This window comes from Triturus cristatus, chromosome 11 (assembly GCF_964204655.1).
Source record: "Triturus cristatus chromosome 11, aTriCri1.1, whole genome shotgun sequence".
Taxonomy (NCBI): Eukaryota; Metazoa; Chordata; class Amphibia; order Caudata; family Salamandridae; genus Triturus; species Triturus cristatus.
In genome coordinates this window covers 410,277,984-410,297,977 of record NC_140594.1, presented here as the reverse complement: position 1 = coordinate 410,297,977, position 19,994 = coordinate 410,277,984, and the positions used below count along the sequence as shown (strand labels likewise).

Here is a 19,994-nt window from a genome sequence, read left to right as displayed (position 1 = left end):
ATAAAGTAACTCGCAAAAAAACTTACCCTTCCTGAAAAAAGTCTCCACACACAAACACTTTTTGACAGGTCACAAACTTATCAGGGATTAGATTACTGAATATATGATGTTTACTTTTTCCAGCCTTAAAAAAGTGTAAGAATAGACTAAACACGTGGCGGCAAAATCGTGTGCTGGGAATTTTTGAAAAAACAATAAAGAGTAAATGAAAAACAACAGATGACGTCTTTGGACTGCTTGCATGTTCTGTACACCTGTTGTCTCATCAGATTGTTCTTGTGAACTCCTGTTAAGGATTACATTTGAAATCAGACCTTGTTCATTACCTATCCAATACTGTATTTGGATCATCATACGTAATAATGGGTGTGCTGTAACAGATTTTTTCTTTGGTTCATACTTTGAATATCCTTAGAATTTTCTGTATTACTGCTGGAAAACTGACGAGCAGGGGGAAGTAACCCCCCACATAACGATACAGCTCTTGAAGTGCTCGAAGGCTGCATCAGTTTTGCTTAACCCAAAACTCTGGCCCAATCATAGGGAATATCCATCAGCAAAGGTTGGACTGTCCCAGAGAAGCCAGTTCAGTGTATCCAGGGAAGTAGTCATACAATGAAGGTAGTGGCCATTGCAGGAGCAACAGAAACAGTGGTATCCAGCCCAGAACACAGGACGTATTTTGCAGGATCATATCAGTCTTGTAATGTCTGGGAAAATGTGTTGGGCAGATCTTCAGACAATGCAGGTAAACCCTAACGTGCCATATTCTATAGGGCATGCATATAACCACCAAGGAGGTAAAATGCATTCAAGCAACACAAATCTAAACTGACAGAATTTTTTTTTTGCCCTTAGCATCAAGTCTCATGGATTCCATGTTGGGCAGATTAACCAGGAAAGAGTTTAGATTGACCTTACTTGAGGATGCCGGTACTATACAGCTCTCTGGAGTTGGATGTTGTGTCAAACATTCATAATCACTTAGTGCTGATCTGTGACTTCTGGCTATGGAGTGACTCACTGCTGAGGCCAAGTGAGGCTAAGTCCAAGCTGCCAGGATCAGGTCAGTCAGGGCTTCGTTGAATGGTAACAAGGGCTCTGTGTCAGCAGGCACAGGCTGCAAGATTTCAGTCAGCAGGTTAGACTTAACCTCATCCATTAGGAGTGGTAATACTAGGACTTCCACAACCCTCTCAACCACTGCAGCAAAAGAGGCATGTTCTTCTGCAGGGAGTCCCAATGGTAAATCCATGGTGGACTCAGCAGAGTTATCTAAGTCACTGGCATTTCGCAAGTTGAGATAAAGGTAATTATCTGAATAATGAGGTTGGGGCAAATTATTTACATCTTTATCGTTATTTAGGTTGTGTGGAACATGGTGAATGCCTTGTGTAGCGTCTTAATCTGATCCAGAAACAGCCTCACCCATACTTAAATACTGTGGTTGAGGCACAGGAACTAGTGGAGAGTCCTCATCAGTTTGAGGTTTTCCTTTAGTAATGGTAAATCCAGACACTGGAATAGCTCCTCCAGAAGAATGTCGGGGTCCGGCTCCCATAGACCCTGATTCACTTTATCAGGCATCGCTTCACGAGACCGTCCCTCTCTTTCCTTTGCAGCCCCCAGTTGTTGACATCAGCCTTAGTGCTTGGGACGAGTACTATGCCTCACAAGGCTGGCCCTTTAAATTCAGAGAGGAGGACGACTCTGGCTCGCCCCCCAGGCGGTGGGAGTACAACACGTCAGCCAAGGATAAGACTGCCAGAGCCTATGATCAAGTCATCGATGACCGGAAGGAGAAAGAAGACGGACGTCAGAGTGCGGAGGCAGAGCGAGGAATCTGAAGCAGACATAAGGACCGGGAATTTTCCAATACCCCTGACGAACCACTCGAGGAGAAGCCAGGAGGCCACCTACCTTACGCAGCGCCCAGCCACGTTCCCGGAGGGACGTGGCTAGAGCAGGTACGGGCACGATTCCGGGGAGCTGGCAGAAGGGTGGACACGGCATCCTCGGGAGGCTGGGGGAGGCTTCTGAAAAGTGCCCCATAGTGAAGCCGCAAGCGTTACCTATTTCAGCGCGCCCCCCTGCTCCTTTTGGTGACTGTTCCCCCTCCCCTACACCGTCTAAGAGAATCCAACCGGGTGAACAAATCCCTCACTCCTTCCCCCCTATTTGCAATAAAAGGCGTCTGGCACTAACGGAAGTGCATTTCTTTGTTTTCTCCTGCCTCCCATATCCCGGCTGGGCCTTGATGAAGCATCATCTACGGCGACGCCAAGGAGGAGAAGAATCTATCCCCCTGACGAAGATGTCCCCATCTATAGTGCTTTGTTTTTGTATCTGCTCAGTCCAATAAAAAAAGAGTTGTACCCTACCCAGTATTGTCACGTGTTACCTGCCCGGCGCGACAAAGAAGTTTCCATGTTCAAGGCTGGAGCCAGGGATAGATATGGAACTGGCAGCACTAAAGCCAGAAGCAATGCCAATAAAGGAACAACAGGCAGGGCCTGCGGCATGAGACTTGAGGTGTAGCCCCGCAACGAATCAAGCTGACTTTGTCCATGGTGAGTTGGTGACAGGAAGGGCCCACCAGTGAAAGCGAACTGAGGGTTCTGGTGGTCCATGGGGCCCGGACCCATGTTGAAGATCTGTAATATGACCTAATTGAAGGTCTCAATTTGCTGTGGAGTCCAAGATGGTCCAGAGAACTCGGATTATGATTAACATCCACGATGTATCCAGGTTTTCTAAACCAACAGCAGTGCTATCTCTTCTGAAGTGGAAGCATCTGGACGTAAAATAACTTCACCTACACTTCTAGTGTTTCTATGTTGACTTGACCTTCTCCTTACCTGATGTGGCTAACTAGGACCAGCATTGCTTCTTGTGTTACACATGACATTGTTTTAATGCATTCATCTTTTGGGGGGGTTGGGGGGGGGGGGGGGGGGGAGGACATGTCTGCCTACTGTAAACCTTGAGAATTTGGAGTAAAAAAACAAAATCAATAGGAGCGGAGCACAGGATACACCTCTACAGGTGTGAGGCTGCAGGGGTGCACCTTTATGTAGCTTCATGTTGCCTTATCTGAAGGTGGGATAGGGTTGTGAAGGAGGAGGATGGTGTCTCCTGTTGGCAAGCAGGGACTATTCCAAGAGTTTCTGAATCAAGTCTGCCATCTGAGGAGAGTGACAAGCTGAGGAATCAAGAGATGAGGAATCTGTAGTTAGAAGCATCCGTCAAAAGGCTGATGTTTGAGTTCAGAACGTTTTATATTTTCAAATGCCTAGTTGAGCATTTAACATTAGATATTACATTCTATTGCCAACATGAATTCAGGAGAAAAGCCCCACAATATAAGGTTCTAACCTTACCACCATTACGTAGATTGCAAGTCTGTGACATCGCTAATCACATACATAGACCCCCACATGCAAGGGAACGCTTTTCGTGCCCGGCAAGGGACAGCCAGGCAGGAGAAGCATCAGTATGCTCATGTACTTCTTATCCCTGATATGGAGGGACCACAGAACAGACAGTAACAGAAATCCCTTGAACATTAAACTAAACTGGTATTCTGATTACAGTTTTAATCGTACACAACTGCAATAGTAATATTTGGTGTAGATAGCCACCCACTAGTAACTGAACTGGGATAACAGCACCCGCTAGTGGTGGGTGGGGCTGCCTTGAGGTGCAGCAATGGTTGTGGCTTGGGAAGCAGGATGGCCTTTGGTTGCAACTGCATATTGTCCTGGAGCTTGGGGAACAAGCAGGCCTGTGGGTGAGGCTTATAAACAGCTTCTGGGTGAGTAGCGGCATATGAATTGGGACTACGATTCTGGGTGAAATATACCTTGTGCCAAGGAAACTGAATGAGTAGTAGATGGGGTCTGAATGTTGGGTTTGCAGAAAATCTTTTTGATTGAGAACTTAGGTTGGAGTCTATGGTCGGGATTGCTCACAGGGCCCAAAAAAAGGTGTGAACCATAAAGGTGTGATGCACAGTGGGAAAACATCCCTTATTTTAGTTCAGTAATTGAATGCTACCATTGCTCATGTGATGGTACTGGAAGCTGGATAAGAAATTGTTGTACCTGCAGCATCCTTTCACCATTTTCCTCTATGGTTCCTTCGCTGGATACATGAAATTTGGTGAACATGGCCCGAGACCTGGAACACAATGAGTCATTTAGACACAGTAAACCTCAGTTTAGCATGAAGACAGCACTGCAATATGAAATGGAGCAGACACAGCCTCACTACTACCCTTCACAAGTGGCTCACTACTAACCTACACCCAAACATAGTGTGCCCATACAGAGAGCATCACTGTGGCCCGACTAACACCCTCATGGCTTAACTCCTAACATCATCTATCTACTACAGTCTCTGTTTCTGCACATACCTTCTGACTGAGAGAGAGACACACAAACACACACTCTCCCCCCACCTCTCCCATGCCCCTCTGTTCAAACCACCAAACGGATGAGACCATTGTGACCCCAGGTGCCCCTTGATGATGTTTCCAACCACACATTATGGAGTACCGGCCTATCCCTCTAGGTGTGGCCCAAACTACAAATAATGGTGACTTTTCCATGCATGAAGTGTGGAGACCGTAAGTGTGCTAGGGTTATATTAATCTCTGTAAAATGTGTGTGCTTTAAACACTGTTTTTGGAAATACACATTAGAATAGCTAGTCCCACATGTAGTAAAACAATACAAAGGCTCTAGGTTTATTTTTTATTACTTTCATCCTATGTTTTATTTTTTATTACTTTCATCCTATGCACAATGTGACACTTTTGGCTGTGCTCAGGGAAACTAGGAGAACATAGGCATTTTTGGGTTTACTATCTTGCTGGGTAACAAAGTCTCAAGCAATGAAATAGAGGTTTCAGAAATAAAATTCCCATATAAAAAGATTGCTATGATAGGTATGGCCTTCTGTCTGAATGGCCTCTGTGAGAACCACCCGACAATTCAGTGCCTGAGCCCCATCTGCTGAGTTTCCAGTGGCAAAAGTAGTAAACTCTCTTCAGCCAAAATGCCAGTACCCAAAGTAGAAGGGTCCCACCAAAGTTAAATGAATGGAGGAAGTTTAAGGTGACAAATCAAGTTACAGAGGCTAACAGGAATCTGCAACAACGTTCAATACAGAGGCAAGTCATTGACCCAACTAGTCTCAATATTTTTAATGTGGGGTGGAAGATGCAGACATGGGTCAACGTCTGTCTAATTCAAGATTTGACAGTGGTGGGACCTTCACCAGAACGTGTTCACCTTGGGACCATAACACTTCTCCAGTTCCAACTGGGAACTGCACTGCAGGATTAAGGACCAGCTATGACCTCAAACTACAATAATGACAGGTGAGCGGACTTGACCACACACCATGGGTGTGAAGTTGCAAAACATCCATATCTCCCTAAGTCTGGGTGGTAGCAGATACACACACCCTACAAGTATGATTGTGTCAGGAATACTACAGGCTCTCCAGCTGCAGTAACGATGTAGACAAGTGTCTACGCAGCACCATGCACCAGTCTGTATCTGTGGTCTTTATAGTAGTTTAAAGCCAGCTTGACTACAGAGAACTTGTGCATTCTGGACAATACTGGTTCCCTGAGGCATGGTCTATGCAGAACGTTTGTCAGCTGTGTGGAAATATGGATTTTTCTGGTCAGTTATGTCCCCTATCTTGGACCCCAACGGTTTCATGTATAAATCACAAGTACATGTATGATCCCTCCAGTTCCAGTTATGAAGACGCAAACACATGTGCGTCCACCGCCAACATGTCCTCTTTCAGATCCGCCATGAATGGGCCGGATATTCCATTCCTAAGTATGAAAGGCCACCGGCTTTATATGGTTCACTTATGCCATTTTACAGTCCAGGCAAGTAGGCCCTGATTCTGCCATCAAGCTTTTCCTGCCTTCTGCCTCTGAAAGCTCCAGTCTGAGCTCGCATCTGTATCCATGAACTTTGTCCTCATTCTCTGCGCAGCTAACGGTGCCTGACATCAGCCTGTTGCCTGCCAAAAACTGTATTTCACCTTCGAAATTATCTGCTCCGCTCCCTACCCAATGCATTCCTGACTAGTAGTTTAAGTAAACATTCTTCCAGCTACCGAGCAAAAGGCCCGGCTTCTCTGTCATTATGCCAGTAATTCATAGCCCTGTTACTATGGAAGATTCCTGCCCTCGCATCTAGTGTAGACACTTAGACGCTTGTACACGCACTCACAGTCAGTATAGTCAGTATAGAATAAGATTCTACTCCAAGAAGGCCTCTCTTTTGGATAACATAGTTCTTTAAACATAGGATGTTAGATATGATTTGGGATTAGGTTGACTTGACCCTCCAGACTTCTGTCGCCACATGTAGAGCTAAAATGTCAAGTCCCCTTCACCCCCTAGTTGCACGTCAATCACACGTCACGCTGCTGCGCGCGCATTTCTGCCAAGTATTTCTGCTGACATTGCGAAATTCTTTCATGGAACCACCCTATTATGACATCATACCTGATGACGTTCTTTAAGTTACGCCCAGTTACACCCACTTTTGCTACGCATGTATGTTTTATCTTTACTATCAATTGTTACGCCTCCTCCATTTGTTTCACTGTAATGCCTATTGTATAAAAATGATTACCTATCAATAAAGTACGGTCTTCACTTCCTGAACCTTCGTGGTGATGGAATCTGGAGCTCATCGATTTAAATTGATTATGGAATAAAGCCCGTTCCGAACCTCTAATACCACGGATTCTGCCTCTTATTTTACTGAGCTATTGTTATAGATTTTCCGCATCAAATTAAGTTCCGGTAATTAAATTATTTACCACATAAATGGCGCCCGAACAGGGACACTTTCTCATCTCACGCGCCGGCGGTGCGTTGCAGGCCCGGTCTCCTGTCACAGCTGGACGGACAACAACGCGTACCCACAGGATTTCCTGTATCTCCCTCCTGCCGAGCGGGGGTAACTGAGGCTGCGATCAACACCCAGACGAGGCGGTGAGAAGTGCGAAGTATCCCGACCAGAGCCTAGCTGAGAGAGCAAGATCCGAGGTATACAGAGGCCCACCAGTTTCCGAAGTTTCCGAAGTTTCGAGTCGAGTCCAGTCCGGTTCAAGTTCAGTTCCGTTTCGAGGCCTTCCGTTCCGAGCTACCCGGTGAGTACCATTATCGGGGAGGCGTTCTGACGTGCACATAGGTTGTGCCGGTCAAGACGGGTTTGGGTACACAAATCCGGTCTGCACTGTTTCAGCAGTGTATCTGTACTGTTTAGCAGTATATCAAGTATGTCTAGTATATAATTCAGATTTACCTAGTTAGTATCGAGTATTATGCTTAGGGACTAGTTCCCTAATTGGCCATCATTGTCTATTTTGTTTAAATGTTAAATGTTAAAATGTTTTAAATACGTTCTGTATATTGTGGTGTGAATGACTGTTCATTATTGTGTTTTATGGTATTAAACGTGTTCAAAATTAGGTATCAGATCAGATCAGTTCTCAATATGCCGCTCTTTTCGAAATTAAGACAGATCACAACTAGAAAAGGGGTACTCGAAGAAGCTGTTCCCATTCCTCCTAGGGACACTCCAGGGTACTTCATGTATCATAAACATGGCCTAGACGCCATATTATTTCTTGATTTATGGGTAGACTACACCAAGGAATTACCAGAAAGTCAGAGGTGGCCCGCAGCTGGGACCTGGGATGCAGATTGCATTGTGAAAGTAGAGGAAGAATTATGGAAAAGGAAAGCTAGACAGTCACAGAAAGATGCCATTGAATTGTGGCGTAAAGAATCGTATAGACGTACAGAAAAAGCACGTAGACAGGAAGAGAAGAGTAAGGAGAATTCAAATAAAGTTCGAGAAAGTGTATTAATTGAAGAAGGTACTCGAGTAAAATCAGAACAAACAGACAGACAAAGAAATGCCCTTGTGAATGGTATGTATCCTCTTCTGGCCGAAGGACTACCTAAGGCTACCCCGGAGATACCAAGAGACTTGCCACCCCCATTGTTTCCGATAAAAGCACATCCCAAAGGGCATCCCAGAACCGCAGAAGATGTTTTTCTTTCCTCTTATTTAGACGACGCAGCTCCCGAGTATGCTAATGCTGCGCCACATAGACCGCCTGCCGAGGGGGTTCAACGCCGAGACCCTCCTTCGTCTGTACCTCTGCAACAGCAAACCCCGACACAAGTTCCGGCAAGCACATCTGTTTCTACATCCGCATCCACACCTATGGTTGCTATATCTCGTTCAACAAATCCTTTCACATCCAGCACCCCAGGTGGTGCTACCGGAGGTACATCAAGCATTTTTTCTACGCCACCCAGAACAAATAAACTGTCCTTTCAAGAATTAGCCCACCAACGTACGCCCAAACTGGTAACTCCCAGCACGCTCAAGGAACTTCTAATAGATTGTAGATATGACCCTGTGCCCGGAAAAGGGGACGAAATGATGCTGGCATCATTACGTATCCGACGAGCTGCAATATATTTAGGGAAGCTACCAGGAATGACTGCACATTTAGAAAATATATATCATTTTGTTCAATCAGGGCGAGACCCTGAGAGTATTAACAGAGCCATGGAGTATCAAAAGGTGGAAATACAGGGGGAACTGTTACGTTTCCTCATAAACTGTGTGATCAGAAATCAAGATCAACCAGGGGTAAATCCGGAAGAAATGCAGATTCTTACCACATGGGGTAAGAATATATCAGAGGGGAGACACGATAAACGATCATGCATAGTAGCTATGAGCCGAAAGATCCGCAAAGAAATAGAACGAATACACGAGGAAAGATTAGCAGTAGACGAACCAGAACAAATCAAGGACGAGGAAGAATTAGAACTGCCCACAGGACAGTTAGAAACAATGGCATATGTAGGTAGAGGAAGATCTTGCAATAATACTAGATGCTTTACTGATCCGATATGTCCGATACGTCCAGATAATAACAGAAAATTCCAAACTCCTATAATAAATATAAGGTCCCCCGAACATTCATTCCAAGCCGCTGACAAATTACTCCGAGAACGAAGGGGTTATCATATGCTCGATTCTATGGACGAACAAGAATTAGCCAGGTCAGCCGTTCACTGGGTTGATAGTCCTGGAAAATATGGTGATGATACACTGGCACATACGTTTTTGAACCTCGCCCCAGATGAACAGCGTTTAGCTGGTATCTACATGATTCAACAACTCCTTATATTATATAAAAGCCAACACTCCGATCCTGGCCCCTTACCTGATATATTGACTGAATTACTCACGAATAAATGGAGAGGTTCCGGTACTAAGTTAATTAGAGAAATACTAGAATCCAGAAGGCAGTACATTCTTTTTGTATGTCCTGAACATGTCTCACTGCCCATCAAGGAAAGAACGACGTATTACATGGATAGACAGAATCCCTTACGCGAAGTGCACCCGATAAAGGGTGATGACAATGAGTTTAAACGTGTGTTTGTATACACACCCATATCTAAAATAGAACTATTAGAAATGAAGAAAGTGGTACCCAGTCATGATAAAGACCCAGCAGGTTTCCATCGTGAAATTAAAGATATGTTACTCATGGGAGAATATACCTACCCCGACATTATGACAATATTGAAGGTATTAATGCCTGCGGGCATTTACGAAAAACTCAAGGAAAAGGATTGGGAGGTGGGAGACCAGAAGATAGATTGGACAGCATTAGAAAACGAAGAAAAAGCTCGAGGTCCAGGTTCAGGGCTCGGGGACAAGATCAAAGCGTTACCAGGTTTACTAGTACAGGTACTGCCACGTTTATTAACTACGAAAAAGGAAGACTGGGGTGCAATATCAGCCTGTAAACAAAAATCAGATGAAGACACTAGTGATTTCTATTCCCGATTTGAGAAATGTTTTGGTATAAATAGTGGAATAAAAGCAAGTAGCGAATCTTATCCACATCTGTTTGTGACAAAGTTAGTTGAAAATGCCTTGCCCCAAGTTAAGAATAGAGTATTGAAGTTCGAGAGTACCTGGCAAGGTAACACTCCGTCACAAATGTTACAAATGCTACAGTACCATCACAATAGAATTAGAGAAGAACAAGAACATGAACATAGACACATGAAAGACACGAAAATGAAAATGCTAGTTTCCCAGACAGTGCCAGTTGACGGTCATAAGAAGGGTATAACACAGTCCAGTGTTTCAACAGGTCCTGTTAAAGGGACGTGCAACTATTGTAAACAGCCAGGTCATTATGTACACGATTGTCCAGTTTTAAAACATAATATTGCCATAGGTAACGCAAAAGAAAGACCACGACCACTTAGACAGGATCAGAACCAACAAGGAGCTCCGCAGCATGCACAGTCCATGCCAGCTCCGCAACAGTCTATGCCAGCTCCACCACCGCAGCCTATTGCAGCCACACAAACAACGACACGACAGATGTATCAGACCGCACAGTATGACTATCCTGATTATCAACGATACTCATGAAACAGCCTAGAGAGGGAAGTTGGCTTACCCCTTATTGAGGTCCCAGTAGATCAAGAAGGACCTTATGTACACAGTGAACTGTTAGGTCAAGATAGAAAATTCTTACTTGATACAGGGGCAAGTCGAACAACAATAAAACGTAGTGAAGTTCCAGGGGCACCCCTCTCAGGCACACAGAATATTTCCCTTGGCTTTTCAGGAAAACCTATCATTAACGAAGTAACACAGCCTCTTCCACTTACGATTGGTCCCTTGACACGAACTACAGATTTGTTACTTACTAAATCATGTCCAGAAAACTTGTTAGGCATAAAAACTTTGAAAGCTCTAGGAGCTATTATATGTTGTTCTCCGGAAGGAGTAAGATTATTTTTACGTGATTTCAAAGGGCACTACGTGTCCCGAGACATGGATCACCGACTACAGACTTTACCGACACATTTATGGGCACAAGGCCCTACAGATGTTGGTTGCATGAACATTACACCATATCGAGTCACACTAAAAGCAGGAGTGGTACTTCCACGAATGCGACAATACAAGTTACCCCCAGATGCTGTAGTGGCTTTACTACAAATCATTGACGAGCTTATTACCCAAGGAGTGGTTGTGGAAACTGACTCCAATGTATGTAATTCACCGATAATTCCGATTCTTAAACGAACCGATCCAACAGCCCCGCCAGTATATCGATTGGTTATTGATCTGCACGAATTAAATAAATGCATAGTACCACAATACCCCGTAGTCCCAGACATTTCTTCATTACTGACAGCCATTGATTCCGAAGCAACATTCTTTACTGTAATTGATCTCAAGAATGCCTTTTTCAGCGTCCCAATAGATCCGGAAAGCCAATACTTGTTCGGATTTAGTTTAAATGGACGAAGTTTTAAATTCACACGCGCACCTCAAGGATTTACAGAAAGCCCCAGCATTTATAGCCAAGCACTGAAACGAGAACTCGACAGTATCCACATGCCAGTCAACACTGCCCTGCTTCAATATGTCGATGATCTGCTGATCACCGCTAGAAGCGAACCTGAATGTGAGAAAGCCTCACTGACGGTATTACAATTTTTGGCCGAAAAGGGGCACAAGGTGTCCCCTTCTAAGCTGCAATTCTGTTTCCAGCGAGTTGTTTACCTTGGTCACTCGCTGTCCAAGGAGGGAAGGCAGCTTACACCAGATCGCATCCAGCTAATTGCTAATATGCCGATACCCAAGACACAAAAGGAGGTGCGGGCTTTCATAGGCCTCACTTCATATTGTAGGCAGTGGATCCCTCAGTATGCATTTCTAGCAAAACCACTCATTCAATTGACAACACAGGAGGCAGCCACATCGACTGTTCTCCCTTGGACTCAGGAACATACACAAGCTTTTGAAAGCCTAAAGAAAGCCTTATGCCAAGCACCTGTTTTAGCAACACCATGTTACAATAAACAGTTTACACTCTTCGTTACAGAACGCGAAGGTACTGCCTTGTCAGTACTCACACAGGAACAAGCAGGATCACACAAACCATGTGCTTATTTTTCTAGTACATTAGATCCCGTAGCTCAGGCTTTGCCTGCGTGCCTGAAATCAGTGGCAGCAACAGCTTTAGCAATCAGACAAAGCGATGCCATAGTATTAGGACATCCATTGACAGTACAAGTACCACATGCAGTAGAGGTTCTCTTGAACCGCACACAAACACAACACTTGACTATAGCACGACTTACTGGTTACGAATTAACATTGTTTCAGCCACATATAGAAATCAGACGTTGTAGTACATTGAATCCTGCCACACTGTTACCTATAAATGGAACAGACCCACTTGCACATGATTGTATCGAAGTTATCACTATCACGACGAAACCCAGACAAGATTTGACAGATGTCCCCTTGTCAGACCCAGACCTGACGTTGTATGTAGATGGTTCATGTATGAGAACAAGTACAGGAGAGCTAGTGGCCGCTTACGCAGTCACAACAGACACTGAAATCATTGAAACAAATTGCATAAATACCTTGTCCGCTCAAGCAGCAGAGCTCATCGCTCTGACACAAGCCTGTATTCAAGCCACAAATAAAAAAGTCAACATATACACTGATTCACGTTATGCATTCGGAGTTGTACATGACTTCGGCGTGCTGTGGCGAGAGAGAGGTTATTTAACTTCTCACGGTGCCCACATTCAGCACGGACCCCTTATTCATGCCTTATTAGATGCAATACATCTACCCACTGCAATATCAATTATGAAATGTAAAGCTCATACGAAAGTTACTGATATCATTTCTCAAGGCAATGATCTAGCTGACAGAACAGCTAAACAGACTGCTCAAACTCAAACATCCGACATGACAAAGACAATAGTTCCGACACCAACACATTGCATGATGGTTAAGGATCCCGCTCTTGACGTAATTGACATACAGACACATGCTACTCCAGACGAAATAAAGAAATGGACTGAATTAGGAGGGATCCAAACGGATCAAGGATGGATGACGAAGGAAAAATCTGTGTGGTTCCTTCCTGATTCAATGGTCCAAGTCGTTATTAACACTGTACATAGTCCAGCACATCTAGGAGAAAAAGCTATGCTAGACAGCATTCAACACATTTGGTTCAACAAACATTTACGAGCAGCAGCTAAACAAAAAGTCCGTACCTGTATGATCTGTTGTCAGTTTAACCCAGGTAAAAGCATTCCCGTAGAACAGGGTGGATTTCAGCCTCCTGATCACCCTTTTGAAGTCCTCCAGATGGATTATATCCAGATGGAACGATGTCGAGGATTCAAATATGTTCTCGTAGTTGTCTGTGCTCTTTCCCGTTGGACAGAGGCATACCCGGTTTCAGATTACACTGCCCCGACTACTGCCAAACAGTTAGTACGAGAATTCTTCCCACGGTACGGTTTACCACGTGTTGTCTACTCAGATAACGGCCAGCCGTTCTCATCCGAACTAATGAAACACGTTTCACTTTTGTTAGGCTATCAGTGGAGATTCCACTGTGTCCGACACCCCGAGGCAGCAGGTCTCGTGGAACGACATAATCAAACTCTGAAAATTAGATTGTCCAAAATATGCAGAGAGAAAGGTGTCGACTGGGTAGTAGCCTTACCCGTTGCACTCTTTTACATGAGAATGGTAGCACACTCTCGAACAGGGCTATCCCCTTATGAGGTGATCTTCGGTAGACCACCAAATATGTGGGGGACGCCTATACCACGAAAAATAACTGATATTGACTGTAATATGCTGACAGATTACTTGGCTTCCTTGATGTCTGCACTACAATCTTGTCGTTCACAGGTAGCTGCAGCCTTTCCCGACAACACCGAGGTGAAACCCCATGACGTAATTCCAGGGGATCTGGTGTTAGTGAGGAACTTTGACCGGAAGTCCCAGCTGGATCCTAGGTGGAGATCGCCTCAACTTGTCTTGCTAACGACGAGGACAGCCGTAAAGATCGAAGGTCGAAAAGGCTGGATACATTCAAGTCATATCAAGAAATTTCATGGACTGCCGTCAGACGTAAACGACACACCTTGCGTGTCTTCCCCGATTGACTCAAAACTTCCTTTGGTTGAATTGAATAGCCATGAACTATATAAACTAAAACTTAGGTCTAACCAGTCAGGCAATTTGATTGTTTAAGTCCTCTCCAAGGTGAAGCGGTCGAATTTGTCTCTGACATGTATCCCTTAGACCTGTATAGAGAAAGAAATAGAAGGATAAAATTGAAACGATATGCGTACTGTAAATCACTGCGTAGTCATTGCACAGTGACGTTATTAATTCTGTTTTTCTTAAGTCTTTTAGTAATTACTGCAAGTATATTGTTGCACACATATTATCCTATTTCTAGACATGTTTATAATGTTACTGCTGAACATTCTTTTAGTGAATTACCTCCGCATGAGTTATCTTATAGATTTGCGCTGCGCAATAACACTTTTATTAGTATGTTACATCATTCCCATCAGGTTAGCAATGCTACAAATTGTTGGATATGTGGCCGACTCCCTCCCTATCAGAACTATAAAGGAATTCTACCTCTCTTTCCATACCCGTTCACACACAACGGCTCCTGTGGAGCATGGTTTAGTTTAATTAATTACCTAGATTCGAATTCTGCAGTTTACCAGAACAACTGGGTATGGGGAAATCTGAACTTAGTTTTACTCAAAGTCTGCCACCCCAACAAGGAGGGACTTCCCAAAAGAACAGGAACTGATCTAGAAAATGAAGTGTATGGATTAGGTAATTTTACGCTTAATCTCATGATCCTGAATGTCGAATCCGAAGCTACTCCAATTTTGCCCGCCATGTCAGTATTTCCAGTAAAAGGTAAATTATGTGTAAGAAAGAATGGTTCCATACATATGGGCCATAGTAGATGCACCACTGTAATAGAATTTAGTGATCAAGGCAAGTCTACATTTAGAGCTTCCCGCCATTCCTACTTCATATGTGGTCAGACAGCATACATACGTTTGCCACTAGATTGGGATGGTACCTGCTACATCGGATTCCTTTTGCCACCTGTTTTCCTAGCTCCTCCTGATTATCACAGAAATACTCATTTAGTACACAATAGAGAAAGGAGAGATCTCCCAATAGTCGATTACACTGAGACAGCATGGGAAAAATACACAGATTTCAATAAAGGTCTCTTTCCCTATATAGGTACAGTTACCAATAGTAAGCTGATACGTAGATTAACCAGAACCCTTGAAGCAGTAGTGAACGAAACTATTTCCGCCTTAGGCAATTTAACAGAAGAGCAGTCTGCTATGCGGATTGTTGTGCTTCAAAATCGTCTTGTCCTTGACGTCATCCTGGCCGATAGGGGCGGAGCTTGTAGGGTCATCGGATCAAGTTGTTGCATTTTCATACCAGAAAATTCGCCATCTGTATATAAAGCCATAACTCGCCTTCATAAGATTGTAAGCCAGATACACCAGAATCCAGGCACCTGGACTTGGTCCGGTTGGTTTTGGAGTGTATTATCTACCTTTGGATGGAAGGTCCTATCCTTCCTAGGTATTGGCTTCCTCATATTATTCAGTTGCTGTCTATGTCTACAATGTGGACCAGCGATCTGTGGTCTGTGTGCCACATCGTGTATTCCACCACCAAGATTTTATTCATCACGGAAGAAGAAAGAAGAACAAATGATGCTATATGAACAGATCGATGGATTAATGAAGATTGATATCTCTTGACGGGCAAGTAGGGGACAAGGAGGGAATGTGGAAATATGGATTTTTCTGGTCAGTTATGTCCCCTATCTTGGACCCCAACGGTTTCATGTATAAATCACAAGTACATGTATGATCCCTCCAGTTCCAGTTATGAAGACGCAAACACATGTGCGTCCACCGCCAACATGTCCTCTTTCAGATCCGCCATGAATGGGCCGGATATTCCATTCCTAAGTATGAAAGGCCACCGGCTTTATATGGTTCACTTATGCCATTTTACAGTCCAGGCAAGTAGGCCCTGATTCTGCCATCAAGCTTTTCCTGCCTTCTGCCTCTGAAAGCTCCAGTCTGAGCTCGCATCTGTATCCATGAACTTTGTCCTCATTCTCTGCGCAGCTAACGGTGCCTGACATCAGCCTGTTGCCTGCCAAAAACTGTATTTCACCTTCGAAATTATCTGCTCCGCTCCCTACCCAATGCATTCCTGACTAGTAGTTTAAGTAAACATTCTTCCAGCTACCGAGCAAAAGGCCCGGCTTCTCTGTCATTATGCCAGTAATTCATAGCCCTGTTACTATGGAAGATTCCTGCCCTCGCATCTAGTGTAGACACTTAGACGCTTGTACACGCACTCACAGTCAGTATAGTCAGTATAGAATAAGATTCTACTCCAAGAAGGCCTCTCTTTTGGATAACATAGTTCTTTAAACATAGGATGTTAGATATGATTTGGGATTAGGTTGACTTGACCCTCCAGACTTCTGTCGCCACATGTAGAGCTAAAATGTCAAGTCCCCTTCACCCCCTAGTTGCACGTCAATCACACGTCACGCTGCTGCGCGCGCATTTCTGCCAAGTATTTCTGCTGACATTGCGAAATTCTTTCATGGAACCACCCTATTATGACATCATACCTGATGACGTTCTTTAAGTTACGCCCAGTTACACCCACTTTTGCTACGCATGTATGTTTTATCTTTACTATCAATTGTTACGCCTCCTCCATTTGTTTCACTGTAATGCCTATTGTATAAAAATGATTACCTATCAATAAAGTACGGTCTTCACTTCCTGAACCTTCGTGGTGATGGAATCTGGAGCTCATCGATTTAAATTGATTATGGAATAAAGCCCGTTCCGAACCTCTAATACCACGGATTCTGCCTCTTATTTTACTGAGCTATTGTTATAGATTTTCCGCATCAAATTAAGTTCCGGTAATTAAATTATTTACCACAGCTGGGTCATGTGCCGCAGTTCGGCTGCTCAGGGTCAACTTCTTATCTTGCAGGGCAGTCAAGCTCCTGCTCACCCACAGGTCATAAGAACAAGGACTGGCCTCAGCCTGAGAGAAGATAGCCACCAATAAATATGCTTTCTGTCCCTGACAATGTGTCTGCCAACCCTGATGCTAAGAGTCTTTTGAATGCCAATATTAGGTGCAAGTTTCTGGCTCTGGGCAGTATTTCTCCAAATGTGGTGGTGATAATGGTAAGCTTGAGGTACCCAAAGTTCTGCTCTATTCAAATTCCAATTGACAAGTTCTTGTTCAAATGATGTAGGAAAACACCCATTTTTGCATGATTATCCCCTTTCTTTTTGCCAGATACCTGATGACTGGGTGTGAGTGTTTGATTGGTTCTGATGCTCCGTCCATCACCACCCCCTTTTGTACCGCTTTGTTCGCCATAAGTTGGCAGGGTATGCTCAGACGTGAGTTCCTTGCTCACTTTGCCACTGGATTCAAGCAAGCCTGGCTGAAGACGGCTGAAATGCCAGAAACCGGTCCTAGGAAGCTTGTTTCCGGTCCAGGGAAGGCATGGCTTGACAGTTCGGGCTGGACTGTTCCCATCAGGCACAGGGTCAGACTGATTTGCATATGGCCATGTCTGAACTGGGGTGGCAGAGTGGGCTAAAGAACGGTGATGGATCAAACCCAGATCTGTTGACTGGGTGTGAGTGTTTGATTGGTTCTGATTCTCACTCCATCACCACCCCCTTTTGTACCGCTTTGTTCGCCATAAGTTGGCAGGGTATGCTCAGACGTGAGTCCCTTGCTCACTTTGCCACTGGATTCAAGCAAGCCTGGCTGAAGACGGCTGAAATGCCAGAAACCGGCCCTAGGAAACTTGTTTCCGGTCCAGGGAAGGCATGGCTTGGCAGTTCGGGCTGGACTGTTCCCATGAGGCACAGGGTCAGACTGATTCGCATATGGCCATGTCTGAACTGGGGTGGCAGAGTGGGATAAAGAACGGTGATGGATCAAACCCAGATCTGTTGACTGGGTGTGAGTGTTTGATTGGTTCTGATGCTCCGTCCATCACCACCCCCTTTTGTACCGATACCTGATGCCAACTTGACTGAGTGTGTGCTGGGATCCTGCTAACCAGGCCCCAGCACCTGTGTTCTTTTCCAAAACTGTACCTTTGTACCCACAATTGGCACGCCTCTAGGCCACCTATATATCTCTTGTAAAAGGTACCGCGTGTACCAAGGGCCTTGTGACCAGAGAGGTTCTCTGAGGGCTGCAGCATGTATTGTGCCAGCCTCAGAGACCTCTCACCAAAACACCCCCACCCTGCCATTTCAGGCTGTGTTTTGGTGCTGACCAAACTGAAGAATCAACATGGCACACATCCCTGCGTGTCATGCCCACCAACACAGTTACCTAAAAGGGTAAACCCAAAGGACGTCACTGGGACCTGGATATAGAGCAGTATATACGAAGGATGGTCCCAGTATACAAATTAGTGTGCATTAAAGAACCAATATATTATATACAGTTAGACACAAAATCGTAGTATTCTTAATGAACAGTGTTGTTTGTTCACACTGAACAGCCTGTATTATTATAACATTTGTTAACACAAGTTTTAAAGCAGTGCCCCAGGAAGGAAGGGTGAGGGTGTAGTGAATGAAGTGAGGATAAGGAAGTGAGTGGAACAAGATACGATTCACAAAATCAGTTATTCCTCAGGGAGGGACTCATACATGAGCCAGGTTAAACATATTAGATCCAGACATTTTAGGTAGCCATAGTTGTAGATAAAGACACAGTGATGAATCGCTGTTGATCAAACTGGCTAGTGTGGTAGATGTCGACGTTTCGACCCCTGGAGAGTAGTAGGTGAGTATAACCCTTACGTTGGGGTCTTCCTCAGGACAGGAGTATAGGGAGGAGGGAAGGGGGCGATTTACCTGGAGATAGATTGAAAAGAAAATCTTAAAAGTAGAAAATTCCCATGAAGGGAGTGGATTAAAATTAAACAACAAAAGTTTCAAAGATTTACCATCAGTAGCCCAAACGATGGGTTTGGATCTTGGTAAGGGTGTTGTTCAGGTGTAAAATGTCAGCATGAGTTTTAATCTTGTAATAGATTTGGTTGTCATCGGCGTAGAGGTGGTAATTTATGCCTGCTTGGTTAAGAATGAGGGTGAGGGGTTCCATAAAGATGTCAAAGAGGGAGGGAGAGAGAATAGATCCTTGGGGGACTCCAAGGGAGACAGGAGTGGGGGTAGAGAGACAGTTTTGAATTTTGATTTGCTGAGTTCGGTGTTGTAAATAAGAGATGAACAATTTGTAGACGGTGCCATTAAGGCCGAAACGGGTCCTAAGCACATTAAGTAGGGCTGAATGGTTGACTGTATCGAATGCTGCAGAGAGATCAAGAAGGATAAGAAGGCAGGTGTCGCCACTGTCAAGTGATTGATGGATGTCATCTATGACATTGAGCATTGCCGTTTCGGTGCTGCAGCCTTTTCTGAAGCCAGATTGAAAGGGGTCGAGAAGGTTGAAACTTTCTATGCGTTTGTCTAGTTGTAGTAGTACACATTTTTCAAGTAGCTTTGAGAGAAGGGGGAGGTTAGTGATGGGGTGGAGATTATTTAGGTCATTGGGGTCAGCATTGGGGTTTTTGATTATGGGCGAGATTTGTCCAAGCTGAAGGGAGGTGGGGACACAGCCCGTGGAGAGAGAGGTGTTGATGATGATTTTGGTCCAGAATGGGGTGATGATGTGCTTAAGGGCAGGGACAAGGTTGGAGGGTATTGGGTCTTTTGTGTGGGAGGACGGATTAAGATTGCCAATTATATTGAGGACTTCAAGCTCAGTGACGGGGAGAAAGTTGAGCAAGGAAGCATTGTTCTTAAGTTGAGATTTAGGGGAGTTGGTTACTGGAGATGTGGAAGGTGAGAGGCCTGTGGAGTGGTGGGGGGGTATGGAGATGGGTGGGTGAGAGGGCTCGCTGGGGAGCGGTAG

The 19,994-nt window shown here is 44.5% G+C and overlaps 1 protein-coding gene across 2 annotated transcripts in view; it reads right to left on the bottom strand.

Annotated features, from left to right (window-relative positions):
* The window catches only part of LOC146784326 (poly(ADP-ribose) glycohydrolase-like), an 868,511-nt gene that overhangs the window by 237,467 nt on the left and 611,050 nt on the right, over positions 1-19,994 (bottom strand). For both annotated transcript variants that reach the window (XM_085636068.1, XM_085636067.1), the window contains exon 10: positions 4,104-4,179. In XM_085636068.1, the coding sequence (XP_085492194.1) occupies positions 4,104-4,179 (76 nt within the window). The remainder of the gene's footprint in view (positions 1-4,103; positions 4,180-19,994) is intronic.